The sequence below is a fragment of the Osmerus mordax genome, chromosome 9 (genome assembly GCF_038355195.1).
Source record: "Osmerus mordax isolate fOsmMor3 chromosome 9, fOsmMor3.pri, whole genome shotgun sequence".
Lineage (NCBI taxonomy): Eukaryota > Metazoa > Chordata > Actinopteri > Osmeriformes > Osmeridae > Osmerus > Osmerus mordax.
Genome location: NC_090058.1, coordinates 7,997,618 through 8,023,872, shown reverse-complemented (window position 1 = coordinate 8,023,872; position 26,255 = coordinate 7,997,618). Strand labels below are relative to the sequence as shown.

The 26,255-nt window shown below is 48.2% G+C and overlaps 1 protein-coding gene across 1 annotated transcript; it reads right to left on the bottom strand.

Annotated features, from left to right (window-relative positions):
• Window positions 1-1,293: 1,293 nt before the first annotated feature.
• Window positions 1,294-22,526, bottom strand: LOC136948650 (AT-rich interactive domain-containing protein 1B-like). The gene is made up of 14 exons (XM_067242568.1): window positions 22,329-22,526; window positions 14,600-14,733; window positions 13,107-13,213; window positions 11,881-12,048; window positions 11,280-11,489; window positions 10,889-11,096; window positions 7,789-7,927; window positions 7,468-7,643; window positions 6,553-6,685; window positions 6,088-6,207; window positions 5,924-5,999; window positions 4,877-5,627; window positions 4,551-4,681; window positions 1,294-4,330 (listed from the first exon to the last, which is right to left on the bottom strand). Exons 1-14 carry the CDS (start codon window positions 22,463-22,465, stop codon window positions 2,495-2,497), a joined length of 4,326 nt encoding a protein of 1,441 aa, XP_067098669.1. The 5' UTR covers window positions 22,466-22,526; the 3' UTR covers window positions 1,294-2,494.
• Between the last annotated feature and the right edge of the window lie 3,729 nt (window positions 22,527-26,255).

Below are 26,255 nucleotides of genomic sequence, written 5' to 3'. Positions count from 1 at the left end.
CAAGTAGCCCTATCTGAATCATTCCTTTCCTCTCAGCTGTAGCAATCCCTCGCTCATTTGTAATCTGGCAGCACAGTTGTTTAAAAATGGATGAGCAACTGCACTTTACAGCAGTTTGGAAGTGTGAGTAATTCAGTGCTGTTTTGGAGGGAATCAGGCAAGCGCATATTATATTACTCCACCGAATAAGTAGAAGCAACCTCCCCAATCATTCTTAAATCAAGTCTCTAATGATTCTCTGTGTTTTGCCAACCATAGTATCTGGAATGCTATTATCAAGGCATCTTAAAATAGACTTTATTTTGAGAATGTGCCTAACTTTGTCTGGGCAGGACCAGGGAGAACATTGACTGTCACTCTAAAAGGGAACTGAAAACAAAGGTAACTAAATCTAAGGGGTTTTATTCTATGAACAAATAACAACCAGTGGCCTATGCACTTTGTAAAGCTCTCTCTTGGAAGTCGCTTTGGATAAAAGCGTCTGCTAAATGAATAAATGTAAATGTAAACGACAGAGGTTGATGTTGAGAGGTTTTATCTACACAGCGAACATGAAGATACAGGAGTTTAATGAAGGGCACTATCAGGAGTAGGGACTCCAAAGTGCACTAAACCTTGTCTGACCCCTCTCACTTCATAATGAAGCTGCTAACAATATTGGAGGTATTGACCTTATTCAACTCAAGTATACATATTACCCACATGTAGGGAAATTGTGATTATAGACTAATACACAAGTTGGATGGCATGTGTCACATAATGTAGTCTGAACTGTAGGATTCCCTGATTTCCCAACAATGTGGCTGTGTTGGACTGAGGTTGAGATAGTTCAACTAAGGAGAACTCTCCCCAACTGCAGGTTCACAATAGGTTTGAAGGGTAGCTTTGTAACTTTTCAGTCAATGTGCTTTAAAAATCAACTGAGGCAGGAATGATACTTAAAATATGCATTCATTTAGCAAGCAATTTTATCCATAGTAAAGCTTTTATCCAGAGAGGGATTCAAACCTATGACTTCTTGATCTGCAATCAAATGCTATTCCATTGATCCCCAGCACAACAATTGCTACCTATGATGCACTTTCTGTGAACTGATAAACCAAAAATAAAAGTTAATTATAATTTTTTTTTTTTACTTTGCTTTATTACCCTAAGATTGTCCGGACACAATACAGCTCTCCCGGTGCTTCTCAATGTCCAATGTACATTAATTTGTGACAGGAAAATTAAACTGGGACAAATAATGGGATGAGAGGGGAAAAAGGCAGATTTCACAATGAACTGTAGACCATGTGGATGTGGTGTGTCTTCTTTTTATTTTTGAACTACAATGCCTCGGCTCAAAAATATGCCCATTTACAATAACGGAGGACATAGAAGAAAGGAAATACGTCCACAATTCCTATGTAACCTCAGCTATGACCCCTGATCCTCGCACTTCCACATCTGATTTACCAAAGCGATTGTTTTGATCAGCTTTAAGCTATAATACAATGCATACAGGAACTTCGTACATACAGATACCTATACATCCTCCATTTCCAAATATTGACTCCAATAATAAAATACATATAATAACAATAACCAATCTTACCAATAATAAAAGCATTTGCCATATCAATCAGAAGTTTCATCTTTTTTTGTAGTGACACTACTTTTGATTGTGAAAGTACAGAATCAGGTGTGCCCGATATACAACAGTCTATTTACATAGTGGTGACTTGAGTTAAAAAAGGAAAGAAGACAAACATAATGCAAGTGCTTAAGAAACAAGATTTCTTTGTAAATGTTGACCCACAGGTAGTGACTAGGAAAGATATTAACATCAAAGTGAGTCAAATTGTGATGGACTGCTTGGCTGATGCTTGGCAACACTGCCTACCCATGGTCAAAAGCACACATTGCCTGTGTTTCAAAAGGTTCACATATTTTAGTTGCTCTCTAAGGGACAACTTGCACTAGTCCTATTGCACATATTTATTTTTCCAGCAATGGAAACATTTACATTTCTGTGTAAAAATCTTTTTCCAGAACATGTGTCAAGAAAAGTTCTACCTACTGTACAACGTTTCACAATTAAATACATCTGCCCTCCTTAACCAACCTCAACACACAGGATGATATCATATGTGATTATAAATCTAAAAAACCTTTTTGTAAGAGAAAAGGAAATCAAAAGAATCAGCACCAAAATCCGGCAACAGCTTTGGTGAAACAAATTACAACAAACAAAACAACAAAGAAGTCTTCGATCAAACATATCAACGACAGCAGGTATTAAATATCTGTATTAAAATCATTTCTCAAATCACAAAACCAAAGTGTAAATGAGGCCCAGGAGCTATACATATATATAGATATTTGTATTTGTATATATTCATATGATATAAAAACAAACCTTTTCCTTCCGTTTCACTTAAATAAAAAATATAAAACCACAGAATTAACTTGTCATTCTCAGCGTCCATCAACACAAGTCCTACCTCTCCTCCTGTCATAATTTTCCAAACTGAAAGAGTACTTGGCAAATGATGGCAGCCACGCTAGAGTTGAGCACAGAGGAGATTGAGATGTCCAGTAGCCTGCCTTCATAGAGCACAAACTCTGACTTGTTCTCCTCCACCTTGGCCATGGCCAGCAGAGCCTTGGCAGCTCTGCACATCATGTTGATGCTGGGTGGCTCCACAGGTCGGTGTCCCATGTGCAGCAGGCTGTGGGGGTTGTGCTGGTACTGGGCTACGCTGACCCCGTCCTCCAGGAACCCCACAAGGTTACCCACGCTGCTCTTCTGCACGGCGATGGCACGCGCCGCCATAGGTTCGCCCTGCGCCAGGTTGGAGAGGACGGCCACCGCCATCTCACGATACACCTGGTTCTTCCTCTGGCCCACGTAGCGCACCAGCGTGGCAAAGAGCTTCTCCTGCCGGCTGAAGGGCGGCGTGGCCAGCAACAGGTCCACGTTGGCGTCCTGGATGCTCAGCTTGCACATGCACTCCAGCACCAGTCGCTGGGGGGTGAGAGGGGAGTGGGGCGTCGTGGACGGGAAAGGGTCCTGGGCCTCAGCCGAGGGGCACACCATCCAGTGCAGCAGGCCGTCAAGAATGGGCATGCAGATGCTCTCTGGGTAAACAGATAGGTCCAACTGGCCGGAGATGTTGGCCAGAGTCACCATAGTGTTCTCCCTGAGCAGGGACAGACAGTCCCACCACCACTCATCCTTGCTAAATGCTAATCCCTGCTCCTGCAGTTCCTCTCTCTGGTAGCTAGGTGGCGCCCTCTTCCTCTCGGGATGCCGGTGGTGCAGCAGGAGGAGCTTCCCCAGAATAAGAACCAGGTTGGGGTGTCGGGACATGTCGGAGTCGTTGCCCGGGATGAAGGAGAGACTGCGGACGATGTTGGAGATGCAGAGGCAGCGTTTGGCCAGGGAGTCCTGCCAGGGCTGGGAGGTGGAGAGAGGGGTCTCATCTAGGCAGCGGGGCTCATCCTCCAGGAGGGTGATGCGGTCCAGACCCCCGTCTGGGAGCAGTCTGAAGGGGTAGATAGGGGAGGAGTGGGTTGGGTGACCTTCAGAGAGAACACCGAGTCGGGCACAGAGCACGTCATCAATGGTGGCTGTGATGACTCTCTCTTTCTGCTTCTCTTCTTCTGACGCTGACTCGCTTTTCTGCTTATTCAGCACGGTCTCTTTATCAGACTCTTCCTGGGTTTTGATTGGCTGTCCACCCCTAGGTTCAAAATGCGTCTGGATGTGGGCGGTGGAGTCGCCTCCACCGGCTTGCCAGTGTTGAAGTCCACTGCTGAACTCGGTCACATGACCCAGCTGCTCAGACATATCCTCAATCAGGTGGTCTTTATGGAGGATCTTGATTGGCAGCTTGTCATACTTGCTGGCCTGCTTAGGCCTCGGCTCCAGTTCTGACTCGGAATGCTCGAGAGAGTCTCCCTTCGCCTCCTCCTCCTTTTCACTCACCCCCTCTCCTTTCTCTTTCTCCACTTCCTCTTCATTCTCCTCTTCTTTCTTTACCTTTACCTCAGCATCTGACGCCTCCTTCATTTCATCAGGGACCAGCTCTGTGACAACGGACGCGGCTTCTTCTGTGACCGCAGTGGGTTGCTCCTCCGTCGTCTCCGCCTCCTGCACGAGCACAGCCTCTGATTGGTTGTCACCATCTGTTTCCATGTCAGAGGTTGGCTCCTCCCCCTGCTCAGCGGCTGGGCCCAGGAGGGTCTTCTGACCCACGGTGCCCACCTCGTACTCCTCCAGGATACCAAACATCTCAATCAGGCAGCGTCTGAAATACTCCACGATGAGTTCCAGGAATCCTGGCAGCTAGAGAAAGAAAACAACATTATGTAGCATCTCTGACAGCCATCAGCTAATTCTAGCCCAAATCATTCCTTTTACATCAATGGTCAGAGCCAGTGGGTAAATATTTCAGTTTAAGAATGCTCTTGTATATGTATTGGTTACAGCGAGACCAGTTTTAGTCCTGTAGAGGTGAGAGGTGAACAGATTTCTCCCCCTGAGGTTAACTTGAACTTGGAGTTACCTGGGAGAGGTTGAAGGAGGCCACGGTGCTGTCGTCATACAGCAGGATGTTGATGGTGTCCAGGGCCCATGTACTCTCAGCCAATAGGCCTGATTTGAGTGACATCATCACTCGCCAGGCCTCAGGGGTACCTACGCAAAGAAGAGAAGATCATGATATCAGACCAACAGACATTCACTCCCGGTTGCACTGATAGAAGGTCAATCATGAAAAAGAATGTTTAAATATCATGGACATCTGACATTTTAAGTGTATTAGACCAACCAAAGTAGCAGTAAGATGTTCCCAGCAAAATGTTAGAGCAAATGGATGGTTTCCTGTCTTACCAGTGTCCTTGGAGGTAATCTTGCGCCGTGGCTTGAGTAGGGGCATGGTGGACTCCACAGATCCCAGGGGGTAGTTGAGGTCTCTGCGTAGGTTGGGAGGGATCTGACCCATGTGCCCATTGCCCTGTGAGCCTGGCATCCCTGGCTTGGGCATCTTCATTGAGGACATAAAGGCCGCTTTGTTGGGGGACATCCGCACCTCCATAGAGCGTTGGAATGCACCTGGGCTGGGGGCTCGGGGGAGGTGATTGGCCATGGACGGGGATGTCTGATAGGGTGACGGGGGTTGGCGAGAGGACATGGGTGGCATCCCACCAGAGGAGGACATATAAGCAGACTGACGGTGCCACTGGCTCTCCTGCCCCATCCTACCCTCCAGGTCGTCCCCTCGACCCATTGGCCCGTAGGGGGTCATCTGGGATGGCCCCCCCTGTCGGTTGGGGTAGGGGTAGCCCATGTCTGTTCTGGAGGGCCACATGTTAGGCTGGGGGCCATCTCCAACATTGTTGGGGGTTCCTCCACTCATCATGGCGTGCTGGGGGTGCGAGCCTGGGGGCCCCTGCAGGCGGTCTCGAGGGTACGGGTAAGGGAACTGGCTCTGCATGGGTCTGCGCTCAGGACCCGAGTAGCCAGAGCTGTACTGGGCGTACATGTCGGGCTGCTGGTTGGCATACTGCATGGCATACACCTCCCCTTCATGTCTCTTTCCTGGTGGGCCTCCGTACATCCCCTCCATGGGGCGCTTGTAGCCCTGGGGAGACATCCAGAACCACAGCTATGATAACAATCATATAATAACAGTGGCAACCACAAATCTATGCAGCATGATTTACTCAACCATAAAAGTCTGCATCATAACAATGGTTTCATATAGCAGAAGTTACGACTCAAATTGACATTTAGCGGGGGGCAATAACCTCTTGATTTAAAGCCAAATGCTCTACCACTGAGCTATACCCACCCCATAACATGATTGTCTATGTGTATCTATGTTCCATTCCATCCAATCAGATCCTCTATTTCTGCCCCTAGTGGACCATCCCTCACCTGTTGCTGGGGGTACATCCCTGAGGGGTGCATCCCATAGGGCATGCCAGGGTACTGCTGCCCATATCCATCATGTCTGGGGAGGAGACGACAGGGGGTCAATGAAGCCAAGTGTCACGTTGTGAAAAGGGGTCAGTGTGGTACGGGACTGCACAGTCACTCACCTCTGCTGGGAGGGGGGGTATCTACTGGAGTACATGCTGCCCTCGCTATTGGAGGGTCCCATGTTGCTCTGACTGCCGGGGGGGCCCATGCTTCCCTCCATTCCCATGACATGGTCTGGTCTGGAGGACACAAAAGGTCAAATGTCATGGAGAGACACAGAAGAACCAGGACATTTGACTTGTACCAGGTAATATTGCTAACCAGGTAATAATAGTTGTAACAGCTAATATTGCTAACCAGTTAATATTGCTTGTACCAGGTAATAGTGCTAGCCCTGTAATATTGTAAAGGAGGTAATATTGCTAAGTAGGTAATATTGCTAAGTAGGTAATATTGCTAAGGAGGTAATATTGCTAATCAGGTAACATCGCTTGTACCAGGCAATACTGCTAGCCAGTTAAAATTGCTAAGATGAACTGTGTACTGTAACAGCAGTGTACTGTTGGCCTGCCCTCTATGCCCACCTCCTGTCATAGCCTGGTCCATAGGGGTACTGTGAGCACTGGGCTATGCCCATCCCTGATGCAGGCCTGCCGTACATCTCCTGCATGCCACCACCGGGCATCTGGCTTGCCATGTAGGGCTCGCCCCCTGCCACTGAGGAGAAAGAGAACCATGTCAATACAAAGCCTCTTGAAAAAAGATACAATCAAAAGATGAAAAACAAAAAAATCGACATGATATGTAGACAATACAGTGTGAGATTCAGAAACTCAATTGCAGTCACCAGGGGGCACTAGTACTCTATACTCCCTTAATATTAAGCCTGTCTTCATGAGTTAAGTCTGCTTGTTGTTAACTCATCTTGTCTCTTCACTCAAGACCCACATTTTGCAGAACATGTCTTAATATTCACAACCCACTCTTTAGTTCAATATCCAAACCGATGTCAAACAGGTGTAATGCTATAAGAAGGGAGGCTCTTTTGGTTGAAAAATGTTGCAGTGTTGCAAGTCAGGGAACAAGAGGCCGTGCCACAACAGCATGAGAGGGACTCGTAAAAGGAAGTGTGCTGTGACAAACAGCCTCGAGGTCCCCTGCCACCACTGTAAAACAAGGACATCTGGTCCACATTGGGAGACGCAACGTGACCGGACACACAACGAGCCCGGCTCGGCAGAGAGGGACCGTCCGGCTCGGCAGAGAGAGACCATCCGGAGGACGGCCCAACGCTCTGGGTGGAGGCTTTATTTTTTATATTTATTTAGCTTGTCTGAGAATCTGTTTTAGGAGCTGATGTTATTTGTTTATTGGAGCACAATTGGGATGGAATAGGCCTGGATTTGAACTTAGTAATGCAAATGAGAGGGTGTTTATTGTCCTGTCCACAGCTGCTGGACTGTTCTGGCTGCACAGTGGCATGGGTCGTGGTCACTCACTCTTCCTCATGCCAGCAAAGGGGTCCTTGGCATCGTACTGCATCCTCAGCATCATGTCAGGCATGTTGACGCCCTGCTGGTATGGACCTCCTCCACCAGGGGGCACTGAGTTGCGCTTCTGGAAGGCCGGGTCACTGACCTCAGAGAAGGGGTCCTGCACGCTGACAACACTGTTCCTAGAGCGATAGAGGAAGAAAAAAAAGGGTGGGGGGTGACATTTTGAGAGAGAGAAACTGGAGGACAGGGTCAGTTTTATTGGAGAAGCTAAGATCAACATGACTTCAGCCTCTCCCCCCCCACACACACACACACATAGGTTACCTATTGGCTGGCACGGGGGTGATCTGACCCTGGGGTGTGGTTGCAGGGGTGGGGGGCTTCAGGTCCCCTGCTGCCTCGGCCATGGAACTGCTGCCTGATGACTGGGGGGTCTGGGGGCCCTGGAGGGAGCCAGAGTTTGCTGAGAGAGAGACAGAGAGAGAGAGAGAGACAGAGAGAGAGAGAGAGAGAGAGAGAGAGAGAGAGAGAGAGAGAGAGAGAGAGAGAGAGATGATTATCATAATCAGATCACACATCACAGTGTGATCCGCTGAAACAACCAGGTCAAATATCTATGAGGTCTACGGTAACTACTGTAACTCCATCCCAGAACATCCAAACTGGATGATCTGGAACACACGCAGCTCACATATTCACACATATACCAAAAAACACACACCTCTCGTCTGTGGGAAAGAGGGAACAGAGGGACTGCTACGGGGAGGCCAGAGAGAAGGAAAGAGGCAAACGAGTGGCAAAGAGAGAGGATGAGGAGGGGGTTTCTCTGAGGGAGTTGCCCACTGGAGAGCATCCGCAGTGGAGAGCTTTACTTGGCAGCTTTTTAGAAAAGTGTTTTGCTGGTTGTTTTTTTCTTTAGCACTTTCGGGGGGGGGGGGCTATGCTGGAGGGCAAAGCTTTATTTGAGGCATCCGTGTAAGTGTGTGTGTGTACGTGCACACAAATTCTTCTATTTAACAATACAAAAGAAGAGCACAGGACCACAGTGGGTCAGAAAGGATGGGTGTGCCACAGACCTGAGGGTGTTCCTACATCCTGCACAGCAGTTGGCTACAAATTGGGGTTACACTTCTAAGATGTTAAACAACCTTTCCGATTTCTAGCAGTTCAACGATATAAAAGTATCAAATAAATATCTGTTAAGACAGAGGAGAAACAGACGCAAAGACTCAAAGAACCCTTACAAAGCAACATGGATAGAAAAGAAAATAGGGGAAAAGGGAAGCGTGTGAAGCTTGAAGGAAAACATGGATTGTTCTAGAAGCTAGAGAGCGACTGTGTAGCCTAATGAGCGTTTAGTGTACAGTATGCTGTGGTCTAATACAGGCTACACAGCCTTTCTCTGCACTGCACGTTTCCACAGGGGGGGGGAAAAAGAGAACATTTTAAAAATTCATAATAAATCTGAATAATTTAACAAAACCCATGCTAGTACCTCGACGAGGCAAGGGAGGAAGGAGAACGCGAGAGAGAATAAGGGGTGATATGAGGTTTGGTACAGAGGTAAAGAGGGAGCAATGGAGAGGGGGAAAGAGAGAGGGGGAAAGAGAGAGGGGGAAAGAGAGAGGGGGAAAGAGAGAGGGGGGAAATTGGGTGCAGAGAGTCTTTGCGATTCTCCTCTTTTAGGATTTCCCCTCAGCTCCACTGCCATCAGCCACACACACGCACACACACACACACACACACACATATAAGTACACACTCGCACGCACGTCTGCACACACATACACGCGTGTGAAGTGGTGGGAACATGGAGGGGTAACTGGAAGGGTAAGGGCACTGCTTTCTGTCACACACCACAGGCAGCCAGACTCAGACCGCTAAGAGAGGCCAGTTTGAGTCATTACTTACACAACATGAACCCAGATGCCCCCACTTTACATTTACAGACAGAGAGAGAGAATGACAGAGTAAGTGAGCACTAGAGCAAAACGCTTGAGAGCGGTGTTTTAAGTTTAGTGTGTGTGCATGCCTGTTTGTTTGTGTGTGTGTATGTGATAGTGTGTCGGTGCGCAGGCTAACGTGTGTGTGTGTCAGCCGGTGACATAATCCAGGACTAGACGTGAAAGACCACAAAAAAACTCTGCCTCCCTGACGTGTTTGTGAATGAAAGTTGACCGGAGGTTATGTTTGTTTACACTCCAGCTTCCACCCCTCATTAATCACACTCGGGGGGTTGGGGCGGGGGGGGGGGGGGTGGATTCCTTCCCCCTCTCCCCCTCTCAGCCCTCCACTTCTTGGCAGCCTGACAGCTCCCTTGGTGACATCATCACCTGTCAGCTATATATAGATGGAGTCAGTGGGGCAGAGAAGTACTATGGAGGACAGCCCAAGAGGAGGGATAGATGGATGGACTGATGGAAATAGACAGATGTACGTAAAAAATACAATGCCGCCTGCCACACATAACAGCCTCCAAGACGACATCTTCAGTTTTATCGACTGATCCTTGCCAATTGTGCTTATTTATGTTCGATATTGCCGTTCTTTAGATGCCGGGCACTGAAACCCCTCTATAAGTTTCCATTTTATTTCACTCTATTGGTAACTCTGAGGTTTTCTAAACCCAACAGGGGAGGAATACAAATTTGATTCTGGAAAGAGAACGTGTTAGCGTGAGTTTGTATTAGCGTGTGTACTGTATGTGTTGAAGGCAGACGCTCCTTCCACCCCTTCAGGGAAACCAATCAGAGCGGAGCCTCACCAGGTGAAGTGTGAGTGTTCTATTTAAAAGGCAGGGTCATTCTTCTCATCTCAGCTCCAAATTAGGGGCGCAACATCCTCGCCTCGCTCTCCTCAGTCGCCTGCCATGATTGTGCCAAGACACACACACACACGCCTAACGAGACATCCACCTCACAGAAAGTTGCCATATAAATAGCATAAACGGCATCGTCCGCGATGATATTACTTAGCCTTTGTGACATTGTAATCAAATCAGGCTATAACTGTATTTAAATACACTCAAGTGATAATATCATCAGAGATTGATAATTGCTATGCAGCGCAATCCAAGGAGGGTGTGGGTACGTGTGTGTTTGTGTGAATATGCTAGAGTTTATTTGCGTATGTTCTGCTTGTTGTTCAGTTGATTTCTGGACCTATCCCCGTACTCTTGGAAAGGAGAGGAATGTGTTGGACTCTTCACAAAATACATATGTCCTGCTTGATGTTTTAAAGGCTTAAAAACTGCTACAGTATAGCAGGTTGGTTGCTTTCCTACTGTAGGTTTGGAATCACTTAGGATACATGGCAAGGAGGATAACCCAACCAACAGATTTGCTTGCATGACAAACATCAGTTCCATTTCAAAACAGGGAACCTCGTTAACGCCATTCCATAAGGCTGCTGTACTGCTTCTTACCAGGTGAGGGCGGCTGCACCTTGGCCTGCTTCCTGTTGTCTCCCCCGGTGGCGTGGGCGTCGGCCTGGGGCTCCTCCCCTCGCTCCACCTTGCACTCATAGGCAAACAGGTACTGGATGTACTGCTTCTTCAGGGAGCTAGCGGAGCTGCTGGACGTGCCCACGCTCAGGCTGGAGGACAGCTCTCGCCACTTCTTACTCTTGTTCACCTGGGGACGAGATGGGAGGTCGGAGATAGGAGGTAGGAGATAGGAGGTAGGAGATAGGAGATAAGAGATAGCAGATATGAGATAGGAGATAGGATGTAAGAGACTGTACTGTGGGCACCTCAACTGCTTGTTCAGAAGCCTGCTGAGCTGAGGGTATTACGCTCTGTAGGCCTGTTCCCTCACCATAGCCAGGCCTCCTATCTCTCTGACGGCCAGATAGAGTCTGCACAGGTCCAGGGGCTTCTTGCCCACAGCGGGCAGGTGGGGGATGGGTGTGCCCCTCTCCTCCATGAAGGTCAGGTAGCGCTCCACCCAGCCACGGCGCTCCGGCTCACTGCCCATGTCAAACAGCCTTGTGATTCGCTCGCTGGTCATGGTGGAGGAGTTGGGCTTCTGTAGGAAGGAAGGAAGGAAGGAAGGAAGGAAGGAAGCCCAGGGTGTGTCAGACAGAATTACTGGCATCACCTAGCCATCAGCTCACAGCATCTTCATGTTTTTCATTCAATCAAAGGATGAGTCATGTGGGGATACAAGAAGGGCAAGCGGTAACATTAAGATCAGTTCCACTGCTATCCTAGCTAAGGACAAAAAACATTTTGCTAGGCCCCCTGACTCTAGGCACTGCTAATGCAGTACTGTCTGAGCATGATAAAACAAGGCTCCGAGGAAGCCACAATCTACCTTCCGGCTCCGACATGGCCCTGACGGTGTAACTACATTCACTGTGTGTTAGGCTGAGGAAACATGGAGGGCAGTAGGACTGTGAGGAGCATGAGGTCCTTACAGGGCTGGATGGGGTCTTGGGCCATGCAGGGCTGCTGATGCTGTCGCTGTCGTCCCCGTGGTAGGAGGACAGGCTGGCAGGGCTGGGAGACAGGGGCGAGGGCACAGGCAGGGCACCCGGGGTGGGGGGCTGGGACACACACTGGCTACTGTTGTAGCTGTCCTGGAGCTGAGAGGAGGGAGGGAGGGAGGGAGGGAGGGAGCGAGGGAGGGAGGGAGGGAGGGAGGGAGGGAGCGAGGGAGGGAGGGAGGGAGGGAGGGAGGGAGGGAGGGAGGGAGGGAGGGAGGGAGGGAAGGAAGGAAGGAAGGAAGGAAGGAAGGAAGGAAGGAAGGAAGGAAGGAAGGAAGGAAGGAAGGAAGGAGGGAGGGAGTCAGGCAGAAAGATAGGGAGGAAGAGAATGGAGAAGCGAGGAGTAGAGTAGGAGAGAGAGTGAGAGAGAGAGAGAGAGAGAGAGAGAGAGAGAGAGAGAGAGAGAGAGAGAGAGAGAGAGAGAGAGAGAAAGAGAGAGAGAGAGAGAGAGAGGGAGAGGAGAAACCAAGTTAAATAGAGAGACAAAGAAGCGTCGGAGAGGCTGACAACTGCTCCAGGACACTGAACAGGTATATACATTTCAACGACAGATTGTATGTGTCAGCAAACCATGTGCACTTGTGTTTTTTTTTGTTGCTATCTCTCCTTCTCTCCTTGTTTTAGACAGATCATGTCTTTAGGGAGCTCTGGGCGCTTTCAGCCAGCTTTGACTGCCTTAAATAATTCAACAACCTCTACTACTATTATCAGCAGAGAGAAGGATTCACACACCCCCAAAAAATGGGGGATTGGGAGGAAAACAAAAGGAGAGTATTGGAGAGAGCCAAAGAGCAGAGGAGCTGAGCAGAGCGGCATTCTGGGGAGAAACAAGAAGTCAGCATTATGGTGTGTTGGAGTGGAAAGAGTATTTCTGTGTGTGTGTCTGTGTGTTTGTTTGTGTGTTTGATTCCCCTATCTTTTTAGTTTGAGCTGGCAAAACATCAACACAGGAAGAGAGCTGAGGGCAAAAACAAAGCGAGGGAAACATTAATAACTGCAAATGTTAAACAAATCATTAAATATGGCAAAATAAAACAAAACCGCACTGCCTGCTGTGCTGGTGCAGCGTGAGCCAATCACATCGACTCGGTTCATTAGTGGATCCTAATTAAATCAAGAAAAAAAGGACAGAAAGAGAAGCGGGGGGTTTACCGTACCTTAGGTTTTTGGGTGTCATTGGAAGGGGGGGTGCTCTCCTCCTTGGTGTCTGCTTTCTGCTTTCCCTCTGGGTTCATCATCCCATCCACAGCCAGCCCTGTCCCTCCTTAGCAACCAAACAGAAGACGGAGAGAGGAGCCAATGAAACGTCTACACGTTCAATTACCGGGACTGTCTGCTCATCTATATAGGTTCGTTTTTTTGCTCATGACCCTTTTAGAACCAGAAAGAAGTCGGCCAAACTATTACATTTGAGATTGGAATGGACTTCCATCAATGCATGCACTGCGTGAGGGCTGAGAGGGATATGTGTCCTTCTTTTTATATTATAGATACTCAGTGGCATTGTGTATGGAACTACGATGAGCAGAAGATGTTTTTCCCTCTTGATCTTGGGAGAGAAACAGAACTCTTACAGGATGTTGTCAAACAAGAAACTTTCAAAAGATGAGGGTAAGAAGGTAAAAAAAAGTGAAATTATTACTTGAAAGAGACCAGAAAAATACAGAGTCCTACTGAATTAAAAGCATGTGCATGGCCAAGTTGCTCACTTATTCAAATACCAAATTGTGGTTAGCTTTTAATAGCCCCTAGTTGTCCTGTTTAGTACCACAAAATTGAATTTCCTTTTCTAATTGAAAAAATAATAAGAGTGCTTTTTAAGTATCAACAGTATATCCCATTTGAAGAAAACAGCGTAACCTCTATGCATTCAAGGTTCAACCATTTATTTTCTCTTTCAAGGCCCTGGCGTGACTCAATGTGAAACTAATAGCTTTTCAACCAACCCCAGGGGCAGCAAAGATGGGTTTCGAAGATCCTTGGCCCTCTAATTCATTTGAAGTCTTCCAAATGTCATGCAAGCCTGGTATTTAGTTTGTGTAAGGATACACAGAAAAAAGGCTTTTCATCAGAGTGAGGTTCTTTCCAAAGAGAGGTTGGTACAATGGGGTAGGATGAAGGGCACATTAAACTGTTCTCAGGAAGGTCAACTTAACAACAGACGGACCAGAGAGAAAATAAATAACGCACTTCACAGCAAGCCTTATTCCCCTCTCCCTACCTTTCTCTACCTCACTTGACCTCTCCCTACCATTCTCCATCTCAGCTCTACCTCTCCCCAACGATCCCTCTCTCAGTCTACCTCTCTACCTCTCCCTAACTTGCTATACCTCTCCGTATCTCTCTACCTCACTCTATCTCTCCCTACCTGACTCTACTTCCACCTCTGTTGAAAGCAAAAATACAAGCACAGATGTTTTGACATTGGATTCATTCTGACACTTCATTTACATTCTGAATGGAGGTGATTGACTACTGGCCTATGGACGGGTACCAGAGATAATACTACTATAGTCATATAATAAAGTGATTAGTAGAGTAAACAGTGAGTTTACAGAAGGAAGGCTTGCATCATATCCTAACAATGTGTCTGTGTTGTGTAGGTAAATGATAGTTATTAGATGCTCTGGGCCGATGGTCCAGGGGTTACCTGAGGGTGGTATGCTGTAGTGCTGGCCCTGTGGTGTGCCCATGCCTGTGTTGTTGCCCACAGCCTGGCTGTAGGGGGCGCCGGAGCCCATGGCGCCCACCTGATTCACGCCAGGGCCAGGGTAGCTGCCCTGTCTGAGAGAGAGAGAGAGAGAGAGAGAGAGAGAGAGAGAGAGAGAGAGAGAGAGAGAGAGAGAGAGAGAGAGAGAGAGTGAGACAGGAGAAAAGAGATACTGAGAATAAATTGAGCTGATTTCCCATGTTGTTTTATCTGCATACCCTAACTTAGTGTAGCATTTGCATTGAAAGAAGGCTAAGTACAGATGAAATCTCTTTCAAATCTAACGTGCATGCAAGCGGCTGCGGAACACATCCTCCATCCACCCATCCCTCTCACAAACCCCCCTCTCCTGCCCGCCCTCCTCCCCCTCTCAAAGTCATAATTTAACTAATTAAGGTGTGCTTCTGGAGAGGATCATGTTATTTGTTGCCATGGCGACACCGCACATCAATCCCCCTGCCTCGCTCTCTCCGGGGCACATCACGTGTCGGCGAGAGGTGGGGGCAGCGGGGACGTCAGGAGTGGGGGCTTAGCTGCAACCTGCTAGAAACCACTAGCTCCCGCCTCGGTGTTTAGCGCTCCACAAAACCTGGAGCGTAGCACAGTAGGGACCCAGACGCAGGGCCAGGATGGACGCCATGTGGAGGGGCTCCGCACCCTGCTGGCCCAGATAAGCCACTCAGATGAGGGAATGGACGGGGGGACGAGGAGGGAGGAGAGGAGGGGAGACGAGGAGTGGATTGGAGAGAAGCACTGAGTGTAGAGAGAGAGAGAAGTAGACAGAGAGAGAAACTGGGAAGAGGTGGATGGGGGGAGAGAAAAGGAAGTAAGAAAGGAGGGAGGGTCAGCTAAAAAAAGGAAGACGTGTACAGTAGGGAAAGAGAGAGGGAGGAAAGGAGGAAATTAGACACAAACGCGTCATCTTCTCCGGGGGTGGATAATTCCCTTGAAGTGATTCAGGCAAAGAGGAGTGAAGAGGGACATCGCAGGGATGAGGGGAGGGTTGGAGGGATGAGGAAATAGTCTCTCCATGTTCCAACAACCAGAGGCATCATGCACTCCTACTCTAGGGTCACTTCAAAACCTCTGTCACTCCGCACACACAACAACACTCATAAGCCTCATCTCTGTTTCATCTCTGAGGAAAACTGAAAACACCACAGATTTGTGTCACTCTGAGCGAGTCCCCATCCTCACGGAGAGATGGTGTGGTGTTGGATACACACACAGTCGTATCTCAGTAATACCAGGAGTTGGAAAGGATACACATAAAGCCTAAACAAGGGGGGTGCGGGGGGCGGGGGGCTGGTTTGGTAACCCTCCTGCTAATCTGCACTCACACAGATGGTAATTAGTCATAGAGCTAGGGTTGATGATACATATGTAATCCAAACGTGGTTCTTGTTTTCACTGGCACAGCCACAGACATTAAACAGGGCATACACCAAACCCAGAGTGTTATTTTTGCCTTATCTCCACGTTGAGAAGAACGACAACCTCCTATACGACCAAAGTGCCCCACCCCCCCCCCCCCCCCCCCCCCCCCCCCCCCCCCCCCCCCCCCCCCCCGCTCGAAATGTAAGCGGACGCCTTTCATGTGAATAATCTAATATTGAAAATGACAAACAAACAACAGCGGCAGCGAGAGCCCAGTGGAGTTCTGTGGCGCGAGCCCATTATTACTAATTCATGTCATAAAAAAGGCCATTAGGAAACACTTGATGGAGGGGACGCACAGCGTTTAATCACATTTAATATATGCATGTGCTGCCATCAAAAAAAGCCACCGTGCATTTATCTTGCTCTTGGGCACCTTTGTGTGGTGGAGAGACAGTAAAAAAACATTGTTGCCGCAGAGAAAAATGAGAGAGAGAGAGACGGAGCTGGAGATAGAAAGAAGGGGAGAGAATATATATAGTGGTGAAAAGAGTGAGAGCTAATACAGTGGGGGGGGAGGAAGGAGAAAAAACAGCACAAGGTAGCTAGAGAGAGAGAGAGAGAGAGAGAGAGAGAGAGACGAGAGAGAGAGAGAGAGAGAGAGAGAGAGACTCAGAGAGAAAGAGAGAGAGACTCAGAGAGACAAAGAAAGGGAGTGGGAGAGACAGAAAGCGAGGGGGGAGAGACAGAATGGGAGAGAGTAGGAAAGAGAGGGAGAGAGATTGTCCCCTGGGGGGGACGGTTGGGGCTATATTTCCAGCTCAGGGCCCATGCAAGCTGTGGGTAGGTACTCAAAGTAGCATGAGCAGAGCTAGGGGGATGGTGCGGGGGGGACGGGGGACGCACACCCTCTGCACAGCAAGAGTCCTCTCAGACACCACTTTCAATCTCTCTCTCTCTCAATGCGTCTCACACACAGTTTTCCTCTCTCTCTCTCTCTCTCTCTCTCTCTCTCTCTCTCACTCTCTCTCTCTCACTCTCTCTCTCTCTCTCTCTCTCTCTCTCCTCTCTCTCTCTCTCTCTCTCTCTCCGTCTCTCTCCCTCTCTCGTGTGTAGTAGGGTGGCGGATGGAGATAGAGCCAGAGCTATGGGGGACACAATACAGTTTTTTCACAATTGCTAAAACACATTTTCTCAAAACTGTAAACACAAAACCTCATCTTCAAGCACTATTTACAAAACCTCTGAATCTTCTTGCAAAATGAAACTTTCGCCTCAAAACAGTTTTACCTGTGCTCAAAATCAAGCTTTCGCCTCAAAACAGATTTACCTGTGCTCAAAATCAAACACTGCTCTCAAATCATAAACAGTGTTCAAAATGATATACACTATCAAGCAGTCAGTAAACAATACACAAAAATTCATACAATACACATCATTTGAAACAAGTGAAATCAATTTTGAGTGGTTGTGTTTTGTCAATGACATGTTTTCTCTATTTGTATTTGATTGTTTCCCATTTGTGTTTACCAGTATGGATGACATGTGCATTAAAGTGCAGAATGTGTTTTGAGAATGAGAATTAATTTAGAGTTTTGCTGAAAAGTCTATGTGAGATCTGCAAATTGTGTTTTACCATGTGAAATGGTTTAAGGTATTGACAACAGACTGCACAATTAGCTACATGAGTTCAGGCAACTGAGAACTTTGTTCAGCCAATGGGTTTTAGTGTTTTAGCAATTCAGAAAAACTGTAATAAACATTCTGAGAAGGATCCTGCTACTTCTGCTGGATGGGTCTCTAAAAAGTTACAAATCAATTCCCGGAGACGTCGTTTTCAAGTGAATTGGTGCTCAGACTGGATCAGTCGTACATTTTGTTATTTCAGACAGGCAGAGAAACACAAAAAATCACTGAGGCCTTTTTTCTTTTCTTTTTTTTGCTCAACAACAATTATGAGTGATTATCCCATGCAGTGCTAGTAAAATCAGAGGCTTTTGAAATGTCGGGAGAAAAGTGCACTCTTTCTTCTCTTTCTAATCGCTCCCTCAAAGACAAACAGATTTGTAATCACAGTTCTATGGAAATGAGTGACACTAGCCTGATCCCCTTGCTCTTTTATTCCCTTCATTCTTTCCTTCCCTCCCTCCCTCCCTCCCTCCGATTGTGCCAGTCTCCCATACTCCAGCCCTCGCTGGGCGCTCCTGGTGCCCTTAGTATTCTGCCCACATGTGTGAAGGACATTGGAGGAGGCCAGTCTCCGCCCGAAGAGAGAAAAAGAGGGGGAGAGAGGAGAGGGGGGGGGGGGGAGAGGGGGGGTGCCAGGGGCTGCCATGGTTACCGGGTGCCAGACAGCCGGACGGCTGCACACAGGCTCTGACACTGGTGCTGTGAGTGTCTGTTTGGGCCCCCTTTTCTCACGCCAACGACACACCGCACATCACAGCCATATTCACACAGGCAAGACGTAATGCTACCAAACCCCTGAAGCCCAATACCCAGCTCTATCACCCTGACGGTGTGTGTGTGTGTGTGAGAGAGAGAGACAGAGAGAGAGACCCACCCAGTGATAAAGGGAGATGGAGAGAGAGATAGAGAGGGTGGGTAGAGGGTGAATTGGATGGCGTAGTCGGTTGGAGGGCAATGAATTATATATGGGCACAATCTGCTCTCTGAGGCAGGCTTCTCCTCCATCTCAGTTCCAGAGCCTGCTGCCTGACTCAACCGCCAAGAACAGAGACAAACCCAAAAATAAAACAGGCAAATGAAAGGACAGCTTTTAACATATTAAATCCTGAACCCCCCCCCCCCCCCCCCCCTCCACACATCAAACAGACTGAGACAGAAGAAGGGAGGATGAAGAAGAGAGAGAAGCGGTTTTATTCCGCCCGTTTATTAAAGCCTACTGCTCCCTGCTGCTGCCAAGGCCAGGAGACACTACGCCAGGGGCGCCGTGGATTCCTTACATTCAAGCGCCTCTTATTTATTTAGTAAATTTACTTACTAAGGAGGTCAGAATGTATTCTCTTTTTTTTGCAGAGGATTTGGCCCTGAGCGCCCTCCCCTTTCCTCTCCTCTTTTTTAGCGTCTCTCCCTTTGATTTAGGTGTTTTTGAAGCCCGTTTTCACCAAGTGCTTATTTCTCGACAAGCCCTGTTTTTTTCGGTAGCTCCAGGAATATTTCCTTGTCGCCTGCAGCACCAAAAGTCATTTTAAAAAGCCAATTCTCTCATCAGGAGCCCAAGCCAGAACAAGGCCTTTGTTCCTGATTCCCCTCTCTGGAAGCCAACATTTTTCTACACCCCACACTCCAACTTAGGTTGTAATGGTCCCCAATTATCAGTAAAGCATCAAACAGTGCCCCCCAATCCAAACCCAAACCTTTGTACATTTTCCATGCAGTAATTAAGACTAACAAAACAATAGTTTTTTCCTTATCAACCACCAATTGCACCTAGAATCGCTAAGATTGTGATTCGCTAACGAAGACAGGATATTGATTACAATTCCAGTCGTTCGGAGTGAGGCTCCCGAGGGACTGAGGAGAAACACTCACATCACACTTATCAAGATTTAATCACAGCCTCTCCCTTCAGCCAAAGGAGAGGTATCATAAGTGGCCTTGCTCTGCTCATTTGGCATTCTTTTCACTCAGGGTAATGAGGCTGGAGAGGTCTGGGGCCCGAGAGACACTGGGCCACCAAGCAGACTGCTCAGGAGAGGAGGAGAGAGCAAGGAGAGACAGGAGACAGAAGGAGGGAAAACAGGGACAGGGTGAAGGTTGGGTCAAGAGAGAGAGGGGTTTCTGGGACACTGTAGTGAGAGGGTAGGAGAAGAGTGAAGAAAAGGAGACGGTGGAGGAGATCTTCTGGATGACAGCTAATCAATCTCCGGAGAGGAAAAAGATGAAAGCTGATGATATGACCACCCTCACCAACCTGACCTGGGTTGTTGAGCCAAGACCAAACCCACGACGAGGCATCTACTGATCACTTGTTTTCAGACAAAACAACTTTAAATGTTTCACCAAGTAGCTCAGTGATCGCAATCACCACGATGAAAGCGTAAACGCAGGTTTAAACTCTTTGTCCGTTTGCGACCAATTTCCTCCTAATCTCCCTCAGCTGTTTAGACACTTTGTGTACCGAGAGGTCGAAAACAAAAACACAAGTTTCGGAAGACGGAATAACAAAAACAGAGTGGGAGAGAGACTCAGACAGGCAGAGGGAGAGAGACACGGACAATGACAAATACAGTGGACAGGGTACAGAGAGAGATACAGGTGTGAGACAAAGAGAGGCATGCAGCGAAGAAAGAGGCATTATGGAAGACGGGGTAAAGTAGCAAAACAAGCCGGCAAGATAAACTTTGGTGTTGTCCTCCCTGTCGGCCTGGATTCTGTCTGTCTCTCTGCGAGAAGGACAGAGGTGGAGAGGCTGCCTGTCTGCGAGAAGGAGAGGCAGCGAGGAAGGAAGAGGGCAGACTGACAGGCGGCAGGATTTGGCACAGCAGTGTGCATCATGTTGTGCCACTTCTTATTGACAGTGGAGCCATCTCTTAAATGCTAATTCATCATTTACATAGGGGCTCTGCAGCCTGGGTCTCACGCCACCCATTAATCACACACTGTCAGCCACGCCGCGCCACGCCAGCCTCCAAATGCCAACCAGGATGCCCGCCACACAGCAACCATGGGTGATTCACAGCCTCGTTAACAGGCCATTGGGACCCAGCCTTGATTCCTAATGGTCATGGATGGGACATGATGAAGGATGATGAAAGGGATGATGATGATGGTGGGACGATGGTGGGACGATGGTGGTTTCAAGGGTTTAAGTATATGCAAGGATATGCATCAGATGAGGAAAAGCACGTTGACAATCTGTCATGAAGCTATGTACAGTTGTTGGCCTTTAGCCACAGATGCCATGCTGCTAGAGCTGTTCAAGGTCTGGTTTGACCTACCCATAGAGCTGGAAGGGAGGGTGGTTGTACAGTGGATGGAGGGGTTGGAGAGGAGGGGTGGGGGGTGGATGTGGGGATGGGGCGATGAGTAGGTCCCGGTGGGGTGTGGAGGTGGGGTGAAGACTTGGCACATGGTAGCCTACTGCAGACAAAAACAATGGTCAAAATGAATTGAAAAGATAAGAGGTTGATGTCTTCCCTGCGACTTACTTTGTAACAAAACGGAAATAATAAACAATTCCTCATGGAATTAGAATGTGTCGCCACAGTAAACAAAATGTAATTTCTAACCCTGATTGGTTGCCTGAGCATCCCTCTAGTATAGGTGGACGCATTTCCACTCACACCCCCCCCCCCCCACCCCAGAGTTCAGCTGAAGTTTATTGCCCACACAGTTCCATTGCTCATAACAGCTTTAGCCTTGAAGTCTAACGAGCACTCACATGTTACAATCAATGCCCAAACACAGTGGAACAAACATCCCATAATGGAGTTAAAAGCACTGGGAGATACACAGAATCCAAAATAATCTTTGTGTGAATGCCTCCTCAGTGTATTGCAATGCATCTTCTTTCCAAACCTTTCGGAAGAAACACATTCCACATGATTGTGAAAATAGCGCAGTATGATTTGGTTATTACATACAAGTACCAGTCAAAAGTTTGGACACATTTGTAAAATAAAGTAAAAACAAGGTTACAATGCACCAAGGAAAAAATGACCATGCATATGAGCGCCAACTCTTTCCTACGATAATGAAACGGATGTTCTTTTGTATTTGACAATGTGTCAAAAACAAAGTCTTTCAGAACATTATTTGAAAACATGGCATACACGTGCCACTGTATTACATTATACAAACTTTTCAGTTCAGCACCAAAGAGGAGCACAAGAGGAGAATTTCTCAGCTCAGCAACATGTTCTTCCTCTTCCCACACACACCGGAGGACAGTGAGAGGTGTGAGCATGTTCAGTAAAAACCCAGAGCCTCTGAAGTGACTTAAATGGCAGACACAACGTGCTTGGTAATTTTAGCATCCGACTATTTCAAGAGAAGATAAAAATAGGTTCTCCTCAAAAGAGCCATTTTGTTCAAGAACCTGATTGGAGTCATATATTTGGTTTTCTGCTAAATTAATCTTCCTTTTCTGTCAATGTCACTCTGAAAGCTGACAGGACACAGGCCTACTCTATCATATATGCAGCCAGATGCAAGAACGCACACAAACACACACACACAGACCAATAGTGAGATACATGTTTACAGTCATCTCATTCACAACCTTATGAAGTAAAACAATAGAACCCTGGCTGGCGGTCCCACTAACCTGCTCTGTGAAGAGTTAACTGCGGCCTGCATGACGGCGGCCGCTGCCTCCTGGGCCTTGCGGTTGGCGTTGCCCAGAGGAGGAGGCCCCATTCCTGGGCCGGCTGTCTGAGGCATGCTGGGGGAGCTGGGAGCCATGTTGGGGTAGGTCCGGCTCCCTGCCCCAGGGCTGCGGGCCCATGGGCATGGGCTGCCCGGGTCCCTGCCGTGCATGGGGCTGCTGGCGTTCATTCCCAGGCTGTTGGTCATGCCAGGCCCTGGGACGCTGTAGTTGGCACTGGGGCTGCCACCATAGTTGGGGGGTCGCGGGTAGTTACCTGTGAGGGCAAGACATCAACAGCAAGAAGGAATTTGTTTAAGACAGGTTATTTTTCACTTCAACAATACACAAAAAGCTGACGGTGGTGCTATAGGATACAGTATCACTTTACACTGATACAGTACAACAAAGAAACACAACTGTCTCCGTATGAGAGGCCACAAGGACATCAGAGGAAACAGTTTATCGAACGCACACTGAGTCCACTGAGGTAAAGGAAAGATTTAATTGCTGTAATGCAGCAATGATTATAATAAAAGCGAACCGAGACTGCCGGGTTTCACTGAAGCTGTTGTCTGTGACATTGGATGCTGTTTCTGAACATTTATCGCAGGAGAGCGCTGCTGAATGGGCATGGGAACAATTGCAGGGCTTAGGGCTGAGTTTCTGAAACACTTGAGAGCCATTCTAATCTGGAGTAAATGCTTTCTCCCTGCCCCAGAGTGCCACAGAGCCATGAGGCTGCAAGCCACCCTAAGGCACACTTAAGCCCATCCACTGTGGCTCCAAACAGCCTCGACTTCACCACCAGCTGGTACAGAAGAACAGTCTCTATTTCTCTCTCCCCCTACCACCAAACACACATGTGTGCATGCGTGCATGCACAAGTACACAAGGACACACACACACATGCACACACACACACACACACACACATCACAGCAGGGATGGGGCCCTTTCCATAGCGATTCTCCTCCCAGGACAAATCCCTGAAAAATTGAAATGGAAAATGTGGCATCCCTTTTGTGAATGGGGCTATTTATTTTGATTTGATTAAGGGTGCTTTAGTTGGGCTCCCAGTCTAATCCTTCGAGAATATGTCTGGAAAAGGGGATCAAGTCCCTTTAAACCTGAAGGGTTTTCCATCTCTGAATGGGGGAAAGTTGAATGACAATATTCCGCGCGAGGAACTGACTCCAAAAATGGAAATGGCTTTCGGTATCCGCAAGCTGTTCCAGTAGAAAGACATTCCACATGACATAAGCCTGCGAGTCCAACAGGAAGAAAAAAACTCCCCAGGAGATGGGATTGAAATTAAATCAAAATAAAAGTCTTTCCCATGAAACTTGACTGCTTCGGTTGAATTTGTACCGAAATTGTGATGAAATCTACTACGGGACCTAGATGTAAGAACCTTGATATCTGGGGAGTCTGTGGTGATTGGAGCAGTGTTGACACCTGTCAAGGGGGTTGGGGCCTCATCTGCGACTTGCCAAAATAGGAGCCATTCAGAGATGGAGGGGACGCATGAGAATAATATGAAAGAACACGAGTAAGGGGAAAGAATTTGTGTGTGTGTGTGTGTGTGCGTGCTTGCGTGGATGCTTGCATGCGAGCTTCTCCCAATATCTACGTGTAAGCTTGTGTGCGAGCGCACATCAGTCACGAGGAGCGACACTAACACAGCGTTCCCCCTTTCTCTCGAAACGCTCTCCAATTCTCTGCAACGCGATGGACAGTCATGGGAAATCCACCATGTGGCCTCCTCCCGCTCCGCCCCATTGGATGCGCTGCAGCTGGAAATGCCAAAGTCAGCGGCCTTTCTCATCCCTCTCTGGCCAGCTGTCGGGCCGAGTCACCCGGGTCCTGGCCCGGAGCCATGTGTTCTCAGTGGTCCGGCCTGACTCTCTGTGCTTCTTGGCTGTGCTCTTGTGACTCGGCCGAAGCCCAGCGAGTTCCTGGGGAGTTGTTTGTATCTCATTTGGACACAAAGAAGGTTTTTCCCATCTTGTGCTATCAGATGTCCCTCAGAAGGCCAGAAGACGAACGCGCCTGTGAAGTCTCCATGAGAGCCGGGGCTGGCGGAGGGGGGGGGGGGTTTTCAACACACCAGATGTTACCAGAGGGGCGCGCCATCAAATGTTAACATGCTTCATCGACAGAGCCATTCAAAAACAGGCTATTGGCATCTGACACTGGAGCTTACACAGGCGAGGAGACGAGCTTATGTGGGCGGGGGGATAAAAGACACTTTGAGAACACGATGAAAGACACATGCCAATTTTCGGCTTCACTGTGAGATTTCACTCTCGAGTGTGTGAGTGTGGGTTTTTATTTAATAGATTGGCAGGTGCAGTGCCAGAGTGCCTCAAGGGAGATTAGTGGTGATTCTGAGTGCAGACCTCCAGCCGCATGGAGAGGTCAGACTCCTAAGTTCTAAAGCATTGTGTACAGCCCACTCTGAACAGCCCGTTGCTCCTGAATCAGGGCTTTTTCCCCGTAGTGCTAAAACACCTGATTGTCATCTTCATCCACTTCTCTTTTTCCATTTGCAGAGATGTGCACACCGCACAGGGGGAAGGGTAGGATGTCATTTCTCATCTATCGCTCCTCGTCCGGGAGGCCTGGACCTACTTCCTGAGCCGGTGCCTCTGGGAGGTGTAGTATTTATATCCAACCGAGTGAGGGAAGGCAGAACTGCGCTGCATTACCAATTACATGGAAATTCCAGGCATGGTCACGCATTCCGACAACGCCGTTTCCCCGCGCTGTGTTTAATCCCCGCACTCCCGCAGGAAAAGAGGGACTGTGACAGAGCAGATTAGCAACTTTGCTTCCTCAGCAGACTGGCTGCTGCAGACAGCTGACACGCCCATCCCCGGCTTTGGTAGGAGAAGTAGAAAAACCCCTGTGTACCTCAGTGTTGTCAGACTGTCCAGCGAATATGTGAGACTCCCATTTAGTAGGGAATGTAACACAAATGATATAGCTCTGTGCTACAGATGTCGAGGCCATTGAGAATATCTGGCCTTGCCAAGTTTCTTGAACAACAGTAACCTGGAGGGGGGTAACATGTTTCAGGAAAGGATGTGTTTTTTCAGAATGTGACACCTCCCCCCTCCTCTTTCTTTGTATATTTTACTCTGGAGATGTAGCGGAATTCTGGTCCCTAGTTCCTCTCTTCCTCCTCTCCATCCCTCCATCTCTCTTTTCCCTTCTTCTCTGTCACACCCCTCCCAGGGCCTGAGGCCCCAGGTCCTCCCCCAGCCACCTCAGCAGCTGCCTCAGCAGGAGGTCTGTGGAGCAGCATGGCCCAGCAGTGCCCCGGGGCTCCATACTCCACACTCTCCTATTCCCCCAAAAACATCCACTCTGCCTTGGGGCACTCTGGGATTGATTCCTCCTTAAAGCTTATTACACCGCTGTCGCTGAGCCACGCGGGGGGCAAGAAACTGCTGTCCAAAGCAAGGCCATTACTACCGCTGCGGTGAGGGGCTCATCCACCAGGGAGCAGAGAGAGAGGGAAAGAGAGAGGGAGAGAGGGAGAGAAGGAGAGAGGGAGGGAGAGAGAGGAAGAACAGCACTCTCTGACACTTCTCTAGTGGATTCCACTTTCCAATCACTACAATCTATAATCTACAGTCTTAATTATAAAGAATGCAGAATATTCTTAATATATGACCGTGATGAAGCCAGCATTGAAGCTCTTTAGGTAAGGTTACTATCAACATGGAACTGTTGTGTCTATGGAGTTACGAGCGCTGACTAGAAAGAGGAGTTCAAAGTGCGGTCAAAACGTTTTGTTGTCGAAAATTGCAATGTGCACCCAAAGCCTCAGCAGCATGTGTTCCTAACTAGAGTCTGGGGGACATGCTCAGCACAGCTGGG

What these genes read in the sequence shown, in the direction of transcription:
- LOC136948650 (XM_067242568.1), bottom strand. Translation starts at nt 22,465, where the DNA reads ATGGCTCCCAGCTCCCCCAGCATGCCTCAGACAGCCGGCCCAGGAATG. An exon ending in CTACAGCATACCACCCTCAG is followed by an intron (nt 13,214 to 14,599) that starts GTAACCCCTGGA and finishes TTGGTTGCTAAG; the next exon opens with GAGGGACAGGGCTGGCTGTG. An exon ending in GGATGTACCCCCAGCAACAG is followed by an intron (nt 5,628 to 5,923) that starts GTGAGGGATGGT and finishes ATGTCTCCCCAG; the next exon opens with GGCTACAAGCGCCCCATGGA.